General features: G+C 38.6%; 1 protein-coding gene across 7 annotated transcripts in view; it reads left to right on the top strand.

The window, feature by feature from the left end:
* The window catches only part of LOC136879031 (ankyrin-3), a 682,638-nt gene that overhangs the window by 600,892 nt on the left and 63,335 nt on the right, over window positions 1-18,411 (top strand). For all 7 annotated transcript variants that reach the window (XM_067152757.2, XM_067152756.2, XM_067152753.2 and 4 more), the window contains 5 exons: window positions 2,839-2,974; window positions 8,392-8,574; window positions 13,418-13,559; window positions 14,550-14,756; window positions 16,235-16,464. In XM_067152757.2, the coding sequence (XP_067008858.2) occupies window positions 2,839-2,974; window positions 8,392-8,574; window positions 13,418-13,559; window positions 14,550-14,756; window positions 16,235-16,464 (898 nt within the window). The remainder of the gene's footprint in view (window positions 1-2,838; window positions 2,975-8,391; window positions 8,575-13,417; window positions 13,560-14,549; window positions 14,757-16,234; window positions 16,465-18,411) is intronic.

Below are 18,411 nucleotides of genomic sequence, written 5' to 3'. Positions count from 1 at the left end.
TTGCATTTGTTCGATATGACTATGTTTGCAACCCTTTGTTCCCGGTGATGCGTTTTCGCAACATAGGGGAATGTCGGGAGGTATTGGACAGTTTAACTTTTCTGCCATAATTTGTTTATGGAATAGGAAAAAATCATGTAATGCATTTTATAAGCATCTATATTCTTATATTAACGTACTCACTAGAATATATTTAATCACAATTAAAAACACGGACAATATTAACAAATTAAGAGGTTATTACACTTTCGTAGGTTTGAAAAATGGAGGGTGGTATCGGACGGTCAATCTTTTTAAACAAAAAGATATTTTTTCACATTCAAAATGCAAACAAATTAACGTTTAGCCATTCTTCAAATATCACACTCATTAGCGTTGAAGGTTCTTGATGGACTAAACAAATATTTAGTCATAAGGTCATTTAATTTGTCAAAAAATATGTCCACTTGCTCCTTGTTGAAGCCCACTCCTCGCTGAACGCTGGTGGACTCAGCCGTCCTCAAACGGAAGTCCGGGTGCCTCTTCATAAAATCATAAAAAAATTGCCTTTCCTGCCATCATTTTAGTTTTATTAAACCTATGTTAAACTCTCAATTCCTCAGCAACTTGATACACAAGATTTAAAAATTATGTTTTGATGAGGGGCATGAGGTGACCCTCGAGGCCTTGGTATGCATGTACAGGTCATTCTCTTCTTCATCTGAGAATGTTCTCTGATAAGTCTCACTGTTCGCCGTACACGCTTTTATTGGAATCTCTTTACCAGCTTCAAGAGCTTTAATTCTATCATCTAGCGTGCTTTTGTGGAACAGATGAACATTGACTGGCCTCTCTAATACTCATTCTATTGTCCCTGACACTATTCACGGCTAATATTATATTGCTTTCTTCCCATTATCCTCGTATCTTCCCCATGCTTACCTAAAACAAAGGATAATACTATCAGTAACTCGGACGGAACTGCAACCTATGTGTCAGATACCGCACGCCAGTTTTGTGTCCGATACCGCCCGAATGACTCCCTTAAGAAACAACAGGAACTGAACGAGAACGTTCGAAAAGAAGCTTACTCTAAACCCACGATATTTCAGAGTAAGGAATACTGTTTCTGCTAATGTACTTAAAGTTCAATGCAACTTTTCCTTGTTTCTGCTACTTCTTGGTAAAAACAAATCCGTGCCGGCTGAAAATCACACAAAGGACAAAAATACACCACCACTCATAAACGATACTGCCTTTCGACTGAATAGGATGTATCCACCCTTCAAACATGCAGGCGGACCTGTGAGTAACTAAACAGGTTCTGCCACACGCTGCTAACAAAGACATCTGTGATTGTCCGATACCAGCCGCCGTCCGATACCTCCCGATCCTCCCCTACTCATTCTAGGCTTGTATGCATGGGACCGCAGTAAAACATTCTCGGGAATTATTTTCTAGTGCTAACGAACCAATATGAAACATTTCAGCAGTTTTTGAAGGGAAAAAAGTTCTGGGAACTAATGGGTTAAGGCTATATACTAGATTACAAGTTAATAAGTAGAAGCATCATTACCAGCACTTCATCATGTATTCTTCTGTACTGTAGAAGCAGCTACTCAGCAGGAGATTTTTTAAAGCTGTGGTAAATGAACTGACGGGACTAATATCTTTAATCGTATGGATATCTCCTATTCAACCCCCACCCTGTGGGCTGAGGCAGTAGAATTACACCCGCAGTATCCCCTGCCTGTTGTAGGAGATGACTGTAAAGGGCCCTAGGGGCTCTCTACTTAGGAGCGTGGGCTGGTGAGCATAGGGCCATTAGCTGAGTCCTGGCATGGTTTCTGCTTACTTGTGCCAGGCTCCTTTCATCGATCCTATCCGACCTCCCTTGGTCAACTCTTGTTCTTTTCCAACCCCAACGGTATTAGGTTTACGAGGCCTAGGGAGTCTTTCATTTGCACACTCTTTGTGGCCCTTGTCTTCCTTTGACCAATACCTTCATTTTTTGAAATATTGCATCCCTTCTATTTTTCCCTGTGATTCGTGTTATGTAGAGGATGGTTGCCCAGTTGTACTTCCTCTTAAAACGATAATCACTACCACCACTCTCCTATTCTAGAGATTTATTTTCTTCTCTAAACAATGGTTTCTTTGTTGTCTTAGTAATTATTTTATAGAGAACTTGACTTTACTTGTCACTTGTTTCTTCATTTCCATCATTGCTGTCATCCAGCTTGGATCATGAATTCCAGTTTATAGGGGTTTTTATTGCATCATTGCTCAAAGAATCAAGATACTGTGACAGGAACGAGCAGAAAAAAACATACGGGACACGTTTGCTACTCTTCAAAACAAATGTTTGTATTCTATTTGGCAAGGATAGTGGTCGAATCTAACAACAGTATAAGGAACTGTAACTCTGTCATTCATGTTTACTGGAAATGAGGTGGACGTATTTCCAGCATATAATGGTTTATTAGTAGAGAAAACCCATCCTGAGTGCTGCTTGGGCACCATGTTCAATGTGTTGAACATTAGGGGTATGGTCTGTAAGTTCCCCTACAATTTATGCAACATTACTGTAGAGCAGGCTAGACAGCACTTACTACTTGCTATGTAAGTTTTGCAAACTATCCTATTATTGTAAGTAAAAAGCAGACCTCTAATAATAATGTAACTTTAGTCCAGAGCCTATAAACAAATTGGAAATTGTTGTGAAAGTACAAAAATGATGGTAGATACATGATGCCATCAAGGTCTGTAAGTCAGTAAATGAAAACAATGGAAGGAATGAAACTAACAGTCTTCCAAGTATTCATAAATTATAATCCTCTGTGCTCTTTTTCTTGTCAGGTTCGTAGTGTTTGCAAAACGTGTCGATGTACTGGAGGCTAGGCTACGGGTGTTCTGCATGACAGATGACAAGGAAGATAAGACCCTGGAACAACAAGAACACTTTACAGAAGTGGCCAAGAGTAAAGATGTTGAGGTAAGGAATTCTGTCTCTGCAATGGAGCATTTTGATCTGACTGAATCTTTTTATTCAGTATTGATATCTGTGGATACATACACACAGTGGCTGCTCCTGGCTATTGACATACTCACAAGTGCACACCTGAATTTGTTAACATGCATGGCATTTATTTAACCCTAAACCAGGCGCGCTGGTGAATTTCGTTCACCAACCTGAGTGTTTCATCTGTAGTTTTTAGTTCCTAAGAGCTACAGCCGTCGTGCTGCTGTTACCTTCCTGTGAAGTCTTATCGATACTCTCAGTGTAGCGGTATCTGTCCAGGAAATTGTACGTGTCACGAAATTCACCACGCGCCCGGCAATATAACTTTAGGGTTAAGTAAAGAACATTCAAGGAAATACAAGTTTCTGATCATGTTTTCAGTATTTATACTCTCTCCCCATTGCTAATTTTACCTCTCATGAGCATGCAATATCAGGTTCATGTGAGCAGTGCTGTTAGTTTGTGGGAGCAAAACTGCTATCAGGGAGGCAAGACAGTGGATTGCAATGGGTTCTGTGCATGCACAAGTTGCATTGGTGGTGTAGGAAATATCTAAACAGTCCGAAGTACTTTTGTCACTGCTGACTAATGTCAGGGTGCATCACTTACTGGTGACTAATTACTCACCCCCAGCCAGGTGCATTACTCGCACCTGCTACACCAGGCCAGTTGGGAGAAAGTTGTGTTACTTATCCACATGCTCGTCTCCTTCCTTTCCGGTAATAGGATGGGCATAATTCATTGCCATATGGTCTAAACCTTTAGATGGGGAACTGTCAATGACTATGGAAGGGTAACTCTGCTATTTTGTGTTTATGTTTTTTGATATCTGTAGCCATCTCTCTTCAGTTTTATAACTGTTAGGTTCTTCAGTCTGCCGAAACTAATTCTGAATAAATAAATTTATAAAGTACCTGGAAAAGAAAACAGAATTTTACCTCAATAAGAAACATCTTAATTAAAACAGAATGACATGTTTCGTTCTTGACCAAGAAGGGACTGCACTCAAGAGAATGAGCAAACTCCTCTATAACAGGGACTTTAAGATCAATCTCAATTTCTGTTTACTTCCGTGTTATGTATTTTCTGTCTTACTTTATGGTACCGAGACTTGGACCCTAATAGAGAACACTACCAAAACCTTTGATCCTTTGAGATGTGGTGCTGGTGGTGGTATTGGTGAATATTGTTTTAAGAGGAAGTACAACTGGGCAACCATCCTTTATATAACACTTCTCTCTCTTAGTCCAACCCTTCGTAAGGGTGTAGTGGCATCACGCGACAATCCTTTTGGTGATCTTCCTCCAGGAGTCTCTGCTTTCGACATGGTGACTTGCTTGCTGTAAGCTCATCCTGGTTAAGTTCTTGATCTGGTCCATCCATCGTAACGGCGCACGTCCTCTAGGTCTTCGGCCTTTGACTTTTCTCTCTATGATAAGTATTTCCATTGCCTCCTGTCTTCTGGCAATATGACCAAAATATCCGAGTTGTTTTTGGTTGATAAGGGTCGACAGTCTTGTTCTGATGCCGAGCTGTTGCAGGATCGATTCATTAGTACGGTGTGCTGTCCATGGTATTCGCAGTAATCTCCTATAGCACCACATTTCTAGAGCATCAATCCTGCGGCGATCCGCCGCCTTCATCGTCCAAGTTTCTGCTGCATAGGTCGCGATAGGGAAGATCAGAGTTCGCATGAGGGTGAGCTTTGTCTTGGAAGTGATGGAGGTGTCCTTCCAGATGCGAGTAAGTTTTGCTGTTGAATTTCTTGCAGTTGCAATGCGCTTGCGGATCTCAGGTTCACAGTCTCTAGTATTTGTGACAATAGATCCTAGATACTCGAAGCGACTGACAACCTCATAATCCGCAATTCTTGTTATGGCAGGTCTGTTGTTATTAAAACGGTCTACAATCATCACTTTGGTCTTTTTATTGTTGATTTCAAGACCATATTTTCTGCTTCGCTCGTCTAGCCTCCACATGATGGTTTCTAATTCATGATCATTCATGATAACACTTATGAGAGGGAAAAAATGGAAGGGAGGGATCCGACACTTTGAGAAATGAAGACATCCTTGGCCTCCAGTGCTCTAATACCATTGGGGTCGGAAAAGAACACAAGTTGATCATGGGGGGTAGGATAGGATAGATGAAAGGAAGAAACCTGGCACAAGTAAGTGGAAGCAATGCCAGAACTCAGCTGAGGGTCCCGTGGTTGTTAACCCATGCTCCCAAATTAAGAGCTCCTGGGACCCCTTTTAGTCACCTCTTACGACAGGCAGGGGATACCGTGGGTGTTATTCTACCGCCCCCATCCACAGGGGGTAGATGGGCTGCTGCTCAGAATATCATGGGTTGACAGAATATGTAAGACTGAAGTACTACAATGCCTGAACAAAGAGCTAGAGGTCATGCACAACATAAAAAAAAAAAAAAAAAAAGATAAATATAGACTCCTTCAGCTTATCTTACAAGGTAAAAGTGAAGAGTATGGTTATACCACCATCTTGACCCACAACGACTTGGCTACAAACAAGGTCATTCTCATTATTTTTGATTTGGACAGTTGTTATTAATAGGCAGTGTACTGATCTTGTTTGTTATATTTTATCATGAAAGTTTAGATTTGTTAATTAGTCTGTTGACAGTACAAGTGAATTTAGCTCAGTGTAGGTGTATCTTGTGCTTAATAAATAAATGAATAAATAAATAAATAAATAAATAAATAAATAAATAAATAAATAAATAAATAAATAAATAAATAAATAAATGAATATATAAACATGTTATCAAGGTACTAGTTTCAACCACATGTGGATCATCATCAGCCTAACTAAGATACGCTTATGGATTTGCCGAAGTCCTAAGACAAAATTACATTGTGGAAATAAAATTTAAAAGAATGAACTGTGTATGTGATGCGATAATGTACATTCTTCCTGGTAACCTATCCTCCTCCATTCATCTTGCATGACCACACCACTATTCCCTTCCTTAAAATATCTTGCATTAGTTCCAACTTTTTCATCATCAGGTTCTATTGGTTCCAACTTGGATTGGAAATTTTCCTCACACCACAGCAAGAATCCATTATATTATAAGAATGTCCTATTGTTTTATCTACATTTAACTTCTGTATCAGAAATATTGGACCTCAAGCAAGACAGACACCCTCTGCGCCAATGTTCAACTTTCAATTCTCTACCTGAGGAAGCACTTGAAATTTAGAACTCAATAGAAGTATCTGGACTTTGCATTCCACTGGCATATTACACTTTTAAATTGCAATTTTAGAGTATTCACTAACAAGGGCATATTTTAATCATTATTGTAAAAATTGTTAGATATTATTCTTACTGTTTAATTGTAATTGACGTAAATCCTGAAAATTTTATTTGTCATTGATCAGTACATTATTTTTATCTATAACATTTCATCACTCCGTCATTTTATATGTACATTATCGCATCACATACACACTTCATTCTTTTAAATTTTATTTCCACAACATAATTTCGTCTTAGGACTTTGGCAAATCCATAAGTGTATCTTAGTTAGGCTGATGATGACCCACATAGGGTCGAAACTAGTACCTTGATAACATTTATAGACATTGCAATTATTGTACAGTATTGAGTAGGTGGAACAAACTTTGTAATTATATGTTGACTGAACTCGCCATATTGGCTGTGCCAGAGCGCAAGCCACTGCCCGGTGCTGTGCTCTAGGGAAGGGAGCGGAAGTGGGGTGTATAATAGACAGAGACAGAGATAATGCTCCGCACGAAAGCACAAGTTTCTTCGTTTTTCTTGTGCAGAATTGTCCCTGTCTTTTATTCTTTGTTATTCAGTCTGAACAAAGATACATCGCTGCTGCCACACAATCCTACAGTCATTTACTCACAACACTGTAAAAGGAATTAAATACTGAATGAAAGAAACATACGCCCAGTGGTTTGATTACTAATATTCTCCCCTTCTATTTCAATCTTCACGTAACAAGAAAAGTCCACGAGAGTTAAATCGGCAGAGCACTGAGGACATGTAACTGGTGTACCCATTTATGTACTGCGAGACACGGCGAGTGAAGTGCAATGGGGCGCCATCATGGCACAGGCATAGTTGCTAATGAATTCCTCAAGCAACTTCTTCCAATAATCCAGGCAGTGATTCTACCAAGAAACGGTAGCATTCTTCACCGTCCAGGCGAGGACAACTGACATGCGGCCCAATTAAATAGTCGCGACCCGGCCCAATTATGGACACTCAACTGATGCTAAAATGTGTGCACTGCTGTCGCATGAGGATTTCCTTCCACCCTCTTTCACACAGTTGTCTGCTGATGGATTCAAAGGTTGAATGATTAGGTTGGCGGCCATTATGGTACTGAATGCCATAAATTGGTGAGAATGGCTCAGTTTCGATACACCGATGAAATGGCTCATATAAACCTGGCCTATGGTGCAGCGAATGGCTACGGGAGAGAATCCGCACGAACTTAGCAGGCAATGTGTGCAGAACGAACTACACTGCCTACTGGGTCTGGGAAGCGGCTGCGCTAAAAGAATAAGAAACTTATGCATTCGCATTATCTCTGGTCCCTCCTCATTATCTCATTATCTCTCCTCATTATTTCATTATCTCTGTCTCAGCGTGTCATACACCCCACTTCCCCTCCCTTTCCTGAAGCACAACACCAGACAGCACCTTACGCTCTGGCAGAACCAATATGACAAGTTTGTCAGTTTTAATTGCTCACCCAGAAGAAACAAATTAATGTCTTTTTTTTAAAATGGAAAATTTTCTCTGCTAAACCGGTCACACTATCGTTCTTTACGTAACACGAAGAGCACGACTGATATTTTTGTCGGTATAATTAAGATACACCTGGATACAAGAAAACAAAGGTACAGTAACACTGCCCTATGGGACCCCACTCTTAATCATTACAGGATCAGATAATGCTCCACCTAAACTCGAGTTCTGTTTTCTAGAAATTTAGTCAGCCATTCAATCACTCTTGTCTACTCTAATAGCCCTCATTTTTGAGAGTCCCTCATGATGTGTCCTATGAAAAGCCTTAGAGACTTCAATAGTGGTATAGTAATTTTACCTCCTGAATCAAAAATATGAGATGAATACATTTGAATGTCTCTTTAAACAAATACATGTACATTTCTTTGGATGTTCATTCTTCTAAGTCACCAGTTCCCAAAACTAATAATTACTAAATACACTATACACTACTGGATGAAACCAACAATATTCACTGCAATACCACTCTGGTTCACATCTTTGTATTTACAGTTCCAGATGTAAGTCAGACATATTAATGATGAAATCCTCTTGTTGACATTATAAATACTTGCTCAGTTATTTATGTTTATTTTTCAGGTCTTAGAAGGGAAGATACACTATATTGAATTTGCTGGCAATCTTATTCCTGTTATGAAGTCTGGTGACCAACTTCAACTTGGCTTCCGAGCGTTTAAAGAAAATCGTCTCCCTTTCACTATCCGTGTCAAGGACCAGGATGAAGATCTTGTTGGCAGAATTCTTTTCATGAAAGAACCTAAGGTAATTTTGATGTAGAACCTGTGACCTGTGTACCATATTTACTCATGTATTAGACCCCCCTTGGCTTTTTGAGACTAAGAAAATGAAAGCATACAAGCCCCCCTCCCCAACGTAATTCTTCAGAGAAGAATGACGATTCCACTTCTAAGCACGTACAAGCCTTACTGCAGCTCTGATGACATCACACAAATTTGTGAATAGTTTCGTCCGTACGACCCACGCAATGAAAACATGCATCGAAAGTCATGCGGTACATCTGTGTTTCATAGTTAAGAAATGTCCTGCCTCCGTAGCGTAGGCCTACTGCAGCTCTGACGATGTCGCACGAATAGATGAATAATTTTGTGTCCAACCTGCACATTGCAAGCACGCATCAGCCAGTGTAATGGTTAGCACAATTAGCTGCCATTCTCGGGAGCCAGAGCTCGGTTCCCGGTACCGTATTGCCAGAGATTTGAGAATGGCAGGAAAGTTGATTTGCAATAAAAATGGTACATGCAACTCCCTTCCACTGGGACCTGTCTGAAAAGAGCTGCACCACCTCGGGATGAGCAAACGAGTTTACTTTAGTTGAGAAATATTCACGGTTGTTGCTATTAATATAGCAGGCAAGATCATTAACAAAGTGATCATTTAATATCCTGTAACTCAGGCCAATAGAGGTTTTTTTTGGAGAGAAGTAGGTTTAAAACATGATAAAAACAATCCAATCATAACTATTGTTTTACTCACCAATGTACCTCACGAATAATAATAATAATAATAATAATAATAATAATAATAATAATAATAATAATAATAATAATAATAATAATAATTTTACATCCCCATTTAATGATTTTTGAAGACGCCAAACAAACCATACTATGCGTTAATACTGTAAAAAAAATCGAGACAACGATCGTACGAAATTAAAAATTATGATGGTAAAACACATTACCGCCACACCTGTAGATATCCATAAATGCAACAAACTTCCCTGTTATTTATTTTTAATCCTCCCATCATGGAACTTCTGGCATTATGCAGCACTCGAGAGCATAACTTACCTAAACTATGCAGTCTCTCTTATCTTGTTTACAGCTGTTTAGGTAAATCCTGGTGTGATAAATGTGGAGAACAAGCATGAAATATACTTAAAAATAAGAGTTTGGCTTTCAACAGCCGCAGTTATCCGCAGAACTCTTCCACTGCAACTCATAACATACGCTAGTTATCGGCTGGTGGATTGACACGCTTTTTACAGCAAGGCTTTATTCAGAAGGGGTGGCTTCTGCTACATATACACCAACTGGGAATAAGAGAGACCATCTTCAGAAACCATTTGGGAATAGATTCGCACTGTTTGGACTTTAAAGTAGGGAACAAAACTATTTTTAAAAGTTTAAAAAAAAAATGACGGGACCTTGAATGTTCTCGACGCATAGCTCACGATATGCAGTAAAAATGACGTCATCTGGAATGATGACATGCCGGTACCAGGGAAGTTGGTGGCACAAGACGATAATTCAAATGAAAGCAGTGATTAGGTTTACTCAGGTTTACTGTGTGGTAGGCCTACTGCTCAACTGACAGATACAAATGATTAGCCATTTAGTTCTTTTGTATTAATATTACATAATATGATAATGCAATACCCTTTTCCCTCTTCTCTACGGGGTTGATGATGAAGTGAGTCGAATCTTCGTAACGAGTTTTTTCGACCACATGTTCTTCCTGATGTCAACCTAATCAGAGGAATTAATGAGATGAAACGAATGACGTCATATGAGAAACCAAAATGGACTATATTTACTTTATATGTAGGCCTAAAAGTCATGTTCACCATTTATTGTCTCTTTACGTTTAGAAATACTGCCTTCCAATGAAAATAGCCAGTATAACTCTAATACATTCATAAGTTTGGTAAAGAATAGTGTAGAATGTTTACATGTATAATTTACAGCTCTTTATAGTGTAGAAGCCATGTGTTCACTGCACAAAATTTGAGGTTGTCGCATATTGTACACCCCTTACTTTTTTGGCAGTAAAATCGAAAAGAAAAAAAGGGGTGTCTAATACGCAAGTAAATACAGTATGTTCTAATGATACTTTGCTTATTTATTGCTCTTTCCGTAGTTAATTGAAATGAGAAATTAGCCAGCACAGACATCTTCAAGGAATAGTAGAACATTTCAGAAATGCTATACATTGGTTCAGTCATTTCCAGTTCAAGTAGCTGTGCTCTTGAGATTAAGAGAAGAACAACTACGGCCAAAAATATAATGACGAATTTGTTCCGTTTAGGGAGGTGCGCTCTTTCTTCACCACTGAAAATGAGCCTAGTATCCAGTCTGGTATTTTCAGGTTTCCTCTATGGAGCTGACGCTTGGACTCTTTATGCTAAGACCTGAAGAAAATATATTCTTTTGAAATGTGGTGCTGGCGAAGAATGTTACGCATACCTTGGACAGCGTTTTGCTCAAATCATTCCATTATAAACTGCTCAACCTCAGAATCAGATTATCATCAATATGTAAACAAAGAGTTGTTACAATTCTTTGGACACAACTATGCAACGTGGGAATGACAGCACAGAAGAACGTTCATTCTTAGAAATGTTCCTGGCAAGAGAGTTCGTGGATGAGTTCCCACTTGATGGTTGAACATTATGAAGAGTATAAGAGGGAAGAGGGTATTGCATTATCATATTATGTAATATTAATACAAAAGAACTAAATGGCTAATCATTTGTATCTGTCTTTGGTGCAATTCATCTGACTGGGAACTGCAAGAGATGGCGACAACTGCGTAATAGCCTCCTTGGACATCATGATCATCAGAATTGAACAATAATAGAGGGAGGGGAGGGGGGGAGGGGTTTATGAAGGAGATCCTTGACATGAAAAAAGGCTCGGTATAGCACCTAGTCTTCTTTGGTATGCCGTAGTGTAATTCGGTGGATACGAAGGATGTATGTTTCTGTCTCTTTCACAGGATCTCCTCCATGTGTATTTAGGTCTTCCTCTTCTTGCAGGTGGTTCTGGATACCTAGAGCTCTCTGAACCAAGGCGATTTTCATCTCTGGTGGATGTGCCCAGATCATTTCAGTTGTTCTTTATCGCCAAGATTTCCATCGAGCCACAAATTTGATAATTTTTTATCCCATCTTTTCATCTCACACCTGTTGACCAATGTAGCTTTCTCAATTCTGCAGTGTGCAGTTTCAGATTATGCTTGGCCTGTCTGGTCCATGTCATAGGGCTGTATGTCATTACTGGTCTGATCACAATGGTATAAACCTTGCCTTGTAATTTCACAGGCATTCTTTTATCCTACATCACACCGGTCACTGATTGCCGCTTTAGCCAACTGACATTGATTTGGTATCTGTCATCACCTTGTTGTTAATGATGGATCCAAAGTATCTGAATTCATCTACCACCTCTATGTTCATCATTCAAGAAAACTGTATGTAGTGGGCCAGTCTGTTTTGTATTGGAAAAGTTGTTGTTCATATACTCTGTCTTTGCCTGTCTCTTCTTGTCTCCTGTCAAGAACCTCTTCAACCTGCTCTCTTATTTCACCCATCAAAACTAGGTCATCTGCATACAAAATGTTCCTTATGCACGACATGTTTTGTCAGATAGTTTATTTCCAAATTGAATAACAGTGAGCTAAGCACTGAACCCTGGTGAACGCCAACCTTCACAGGGAAACTCTCAGACTCCCCAGCTCCACTCTTGACTTTAGTGAGTGGCATTCTGTAGGTCTTTTCGCAGCTCTTACCAGCCACTCCCATACATTACGGCTTTGGAAGGTGCTGTTGCAAGTGATAAAAATCATTGCTATCCGTATTGAAGATACTGAATGTAGGATGCTAAAAGGTTAGTTTTTTCACCTATTCAATACATATAAATTTTATAAATTAGGAATTTATTGTTGATTCCACTTGAGACATGTTTCGCCCTTCATTGAGGGCATCATCAGTCAAAATATCACCTCAAGGTAAAAAATCAGGTAACTGGTTAGTAGTTGACGGTACAAATTAATACATATTATTAATTACAATTACAAAAATTAAGTATGGGAAATAGTTGTACAAAAGTGATGGTTGAACATTTAGGTTTATAGATGAAAAGTCAGCACCAATGCCTAAAATTAACATAGTAGAGTTCGGTAGTGGTGCTCTGGAGAAACAGTTGACGCAATCATAGGGAAATAAAAAGTTAAAAAATATTTACATTAAAACAATTAAGGGAGAAAAGGTGTAGTGTTCGGCGTCAATGTTTGTATCCAAAAATTAATGTCAAAGGTTGGTAACTATACAGTATTTACATTGAACAGTTCTCTGGGAATTCTTATCATTTGTGAATTGTGTGGCTTTTTGTGTGGTAGACACCACATACTCGAATGCAGAAAGAGAGAGAAATCTGTCATTCAATATAGCATAGCATGAAACAGTGATGTACAGTTTGTACGCATTTCATTGAATAATAATAATAATAAGCACTATTTTCAAATTTTAGTGATGGGGGCGATCACCCACTTCATTGCTATCATTGGCAGGTCTAGTGCTTTCCATGGAATTTTATAAATAATTTTTCAAGCACCATTTCTTTAAAATAAATTGGAAAATTTAAAATGCAGATATTTTAATATTATAATATGAATGGATGGAAGCTGGGTAGTTTTGGGGAAAGCTCAAACAAACTCCCCTGTTGTTGCCCCTGTCCCCTCCATTTCTTATACTGTATATTGTCTTTTGTTTTAAAATTCTCCGTAATATGTTTTAACAAGTTTTTGCCTGATATTTTCTGGTTTTCTTTGTGAAACTGCTTTATCTTCTTGGTATTGTTTTTAGGTTGCTAAAGGGGAGCCTGCACAAAGTCCAATTTGCTCCTTGAACATAGTGTTACCTGATACCATCATTCCTGATGCTGGCCCTTCAGAACCTGATTTGTTGGAATTAGAACGAAACTACAGCTTCCTGCGTGATGGCATTAGTAAGTAGCGTGTTAAAATGTGTTTAGTGGAGAACAGACCTGCACATTGGACTCGAGGACTGGATGTTTGTGTTTTTGTCCCAACACTCTTCTTCATACTCGCACAAGATACTATACTACCTACCACCACAGAAACACATAACTGAATACAGTACGCAGACTAACTGATAATGTTATGGTGTAGTCGTGCCATGTTGGTGGGACTGTGATCCTGCTGTACTCACAGTAGTTCACGACTGGTTCGCTCGCACTTTCGATCCAATATCACACGTTGGTGTGAGCAGACCTCATTGAGATGGATTATATCAGAATATTTTAGGATACATGATATTTGATATTTCTGACAGTCATCAGCCTGCTAACCCCCACAAGGAAAACTATGAAAACTATACACAAAAATGGAGTGGAAATACTTTGCAAAGTTTGGGGTTTCCAAAATGAATAACCTCTAGGCTTTTATAGGACCTACTCAATTATGGAATGAATTAATTCACTCTTCCTCTGTACGTGCTGAAATTACTTTATTTAGATCAGGCATAGTTGAACAGAGGGAATTTATGATCTGAGAGGGAATTTTTTACTGTAAAATAAAAAGAGTGTACCCTTACAGATGTCACCATTATAGGGCTTCTTTTGAGATCCAGGGGAACAATTCCCTGATTCTTCTGTGACCTTTGTGCCAGCTTTGCTACCATATAAATAAACTTGGAGTTCAGAACAAAGATGCAATTGACATTCTCCTTCTGATTTTGAGAAATCATTAGTACACTCCACATTAGCAGAGCATGTAAATCACACCAAAAATATTTTGTATGTAACCTTAATCCCGTAGTTTAATTAAAATACTTTTGTATGATGTGCTTTGTCCTAATACCTACCCACCAGTCATTGAATTCAATGAAACTAATATTTCTGTACATAGTATAGCTGTTTATTATACTATAATATATTTTACTTGAAAATATTTAAATCTTGTATCCAAATTTTCAGGTCACCCGGATACAATCCACAGGGCCGACATTCGACTGTCAGATATTTGTAACTTGTTGGGACCTGATTGGGTTCCATTGGCAGAGGAGCTGACTGTTCCACCATCAGACGTGAATCTCATTAAGACTGAATATCCTGACAATGTTAGTCAACAGGCAATGGTGATGCTTCGGCTCTGGTTGACAACGATGGGCAACAAGGCAACCGGTGAGTATTTAATGTATCTGACATAGTTCTAAAGTTGAATATTGTATAAGAGGCTCGCATAAAGCTGATTAAAAGTGATTGCAGTATGTACTTAGGCTGTACTGTATTGTACATTTTTTTTTTTGCATCGTAATTTTCTCACTTATACAATCTCTTTCCTTCTGTTGTAAATGAAGTTGATGTTTTTGAAGAAGCTGCCATTAATTTTCTATTAGAAAAATATTTCTCATGAAATAATAATAATAATAATAATAATAATAATAATAATAATAATAATAATAATAATAATAATAATATTTGTTCATTACATATAAATATACAGTACTAGTCACCCACACCAGTTTGGCATGGGAGCAATTTTGAATTTATAGTGATAGATATTCTAAGATTTCCTTGTAGACGACATTAGTAATACTTCCTGGTGTGTGTGTGTGTGTGTGTGTGTGTGTGTGTGTGTGTGTGTGTGTGTGTGTGTGTGTGTGTGTGTGTGTGTGTGTGTGTGTGTGTGTGTGTGTGTGTGTGTGTGTGTGTGTGTGTGTGTGTGTGTGTGTGTGTGTGTGTGTGTGTGTGTGTGTGTGTGTGTGTGTGTGTGTGTGTGTGTGTGTGTGTGTGTGTGTGTGTGTGTGTGTGTGTGTGTGTGTGTGTGTGTGTGTGTGTGTGTGTGTGTGTGTGTGTGTGTGTGTGTGTGTGTGTGTGTGTGTGTGTGTGTGTGTGTGTGTGTGTGTGTGTGTGTGTGTGTGTGTGTGTGTGTGTGTGTGTGGCGCGCTCAGAGCAGCTTTTTTCCAAGCCCCTTATGGCCGCCTGCCTTTCGGCTAGCTCCTTTCTCCCCATGCAATATTTAAATTGTTCCTGCTCTTGCATTAAAATGACAACTCCTGAACTATAAATGCAAAGGGTGTCTTAATAAAGTTATTGACGTGAAAAAACATTTTATTTTAAAAAGAATAACATGATTAATCTCACGGTTGCTAATTTTAAGGTTGAGTTTTATTGCAAACTGCAACATAAAGACACTACTGAAGGCTACCTTTTACAGATAGGTATATACTGTTGCAGACTTTTTGTGGAGCTTTTACCATTGTAGACTTTTTTGTGGAGCTTTTACCATTGTAGACTTTTTTGTTGAGCTTTTTATGCTCAACAGTTCTTCCATGTATACTTGCAGTCTACTGTTGATGGTTTGGGCAGCACAAGCCAAAAGAATGCTTGGATGTTTTTTTTGTTTTTTTTTAGTTCCTTCACTAAAATTGCCAACGTTTGGCTCTTTAGACTAATGTCTCATACATGTAAACATTCCTCAACAAATGCTGTATACAACAGTGAAAATGGCATCAAAATCCTTGTGATGGTTCTCAAGGTAAACCCGCACAAATATGGATATCTAGTGGGAACTTTAATATATTTAAAAAAATAATCTACACAATATATAATAAAATAATAAAAGCTTTTGTTAATATGTTTTTGGTGTTGTCTGTTAGGTAATGTCCTTGAGAAATCCCTCCGTAAAATTGGCCGTGATGACATTGTGAATCAGTGCATCTTTAATTTGGAACTGGTAACTGATGATATGGAGAGAGCGCTGGCAAAAGTACGCTTAGACCAGTCTGGTTTTGACAACTTGCGAGAAGAGTTGGGACCATCCAGGGATGCTACATTGAAGAGAAATACTAGTCTTGACATTACGTATGATGAGCAGGATATGATGAAGGTAAGATTTTTTAAAGCTCCATGTATACTTATATCTTTCAGTCCATTAGTTTGAGTAAATCAGCTCTCAGAAATTGCATCCTTTACAAAAAGAAAGGAAAAGGAAGGATAGGCTGATTGTGCTGTGATACTATTTTCAGCACAAACAAACTCCTAATGTAGAAAATGCACATTTCAGTGGAATTAGGCCTGTTCATTGTTTGTCTGGGGAACAAACATTTCAAAGAACACAACTGGATATCTTTCCCTGGTTAGTGTACAATTCCAACTGCGTAAAATGTACTACGTGTGCTAAATGGCAACTCAAAATGGTTGTGGGATTTTCTCCTTGAAAAATGAAATTGTTGTGTTTCATGGTAAAAGTCAAGTACATTTGGACAGTTTAATGTGGTTTGAAGTAGTCCTCAGTGTAGCCTATTTTACAGGCATCAGTGAAAAAAACTTTAACTGACTACCCTTGCAGCTAAATTGGGGACAAAACAATACATGAATGATAAAAACTGCAGACTTTTCACTCATTTAATTGCTAAATAGTTACAAGATGTATAAAAAATGAAAAATGCTCAGTGTTTCAGTATTTCGATAAACATTCCATGTACTGAAGTCCAGAAGAACATGTGATTGAGCTCATTTTGTGTCTACGCCTTTCAAGAGTGGTAGGGTCAAGTCATATGTTGCTACTGTTACTGGGCTACTGGATATCTTAGGGCAGAGAAAAAATATACATGGTTAGTAAGGGAACTGGCGAGGTTTCTTCTACGATTGGTTTTAAATTGGGTTCTGGCGAATGTTTGAAAGAAGCAGTTCCGCATTTAATCAGCATCCACTGCACCGTGAATCGCCTACAATTGACCATCCTTGATGCTGCTAATTCCATTCCTTACCTGGAAAAGCTTGATGAAATTTGATGAACTTATTCAAATTTTGTAAAAGATCCCCAAAACACCTCCGTGAGCTAGCATAAGATCACCGCAAAACTTTTCAAAAATGAGACAGTAAAACTCTGAGATATTCATGAAATAATAGTGGCTGTGTAGCAAATCTGACAATTTGAATGTTTTGTATCATGATTGCATACCTCTTATTGTTGATCTTCAGGAAATGATGAATCGAAAAGATAAAGGAACAACTATGAACTCCGCAAGAGTTTGTGATAACATTACAGTCCTTGACTGACCTCTATAAGAAACTACAGCCACTCCAAGGTTTTACAGCCAGAAGAGCTACTGTTTTCATGTGGAAGATTTTGACAAAACTTCTCACGGAAATGATTACAGAAGCAGTTGACCATAAACTCCCAGATGAACAGTTTGGATTCCTCAGAGGTCGGAGTATCCTCCACGTCATTAACAATCTGATCAGTGACATTGACGAAACCTTACAACATCCAAGATGGTGACATTGATGAAACCTTATGACATCCAAGATGAAAATTTCATATAATGTTTGTTGATTACGCAAAAGTCTTTGACGGGTTAAGCAGACCGTTAATAATTGCAAAACTGGTAGCCATAATGGGTGAAGACAACAAACTCATGAAACTGATTGGCAACATTCTGACGACTAACTACTTACAAAATGATGACTAACATTACAAACAACAGCTAGAGTCTACAGAGCCCACATAAAGTCCCAAGCGATGGCGGCAACCAAAGCCATATATGCAAATGCGAAGCTTTCATTGGGAACTGCTTTGAGATTATTTGACACAAAGATAGCTGCCATTGCCACATACGGGCTTAAAATTATCTGGGAGAAACTGACTATTGCAGACTTGAGGACACTCAAAGCAGTCAAGTTGCATTTTCTGAAAGCTACCCTGGGAATATCGAAATATGCAAAGTGTCGACTAGTATATGAACTTGCCAAGGAGACCTTCATCGAGGACCTTGGGATGAAGAGAGGGCTATCATTCACAGACGCCTGGGAGAAAGTAATGCAGGACAGA

The sequence above is a fragment of the Anabrus simplex genome, chromosome 8, assembly GCF_040414725.1.
Source record: "Anabrus simplex isolate iqAnaSimp1 chromosome 8, ASM4041472v1, whole genome shotgun sequence".
Classification (NCBI taxonomy): domain Eukaryota; kingdom Metazoa; phylum Arthropoda; class Insecta; order Orthoptera; family Tettigoniidae; genus Anabrus; species Anabrus simplex.
This window is presented reverse-complemented; position numbering and strand designations above follow the sequence as displayed.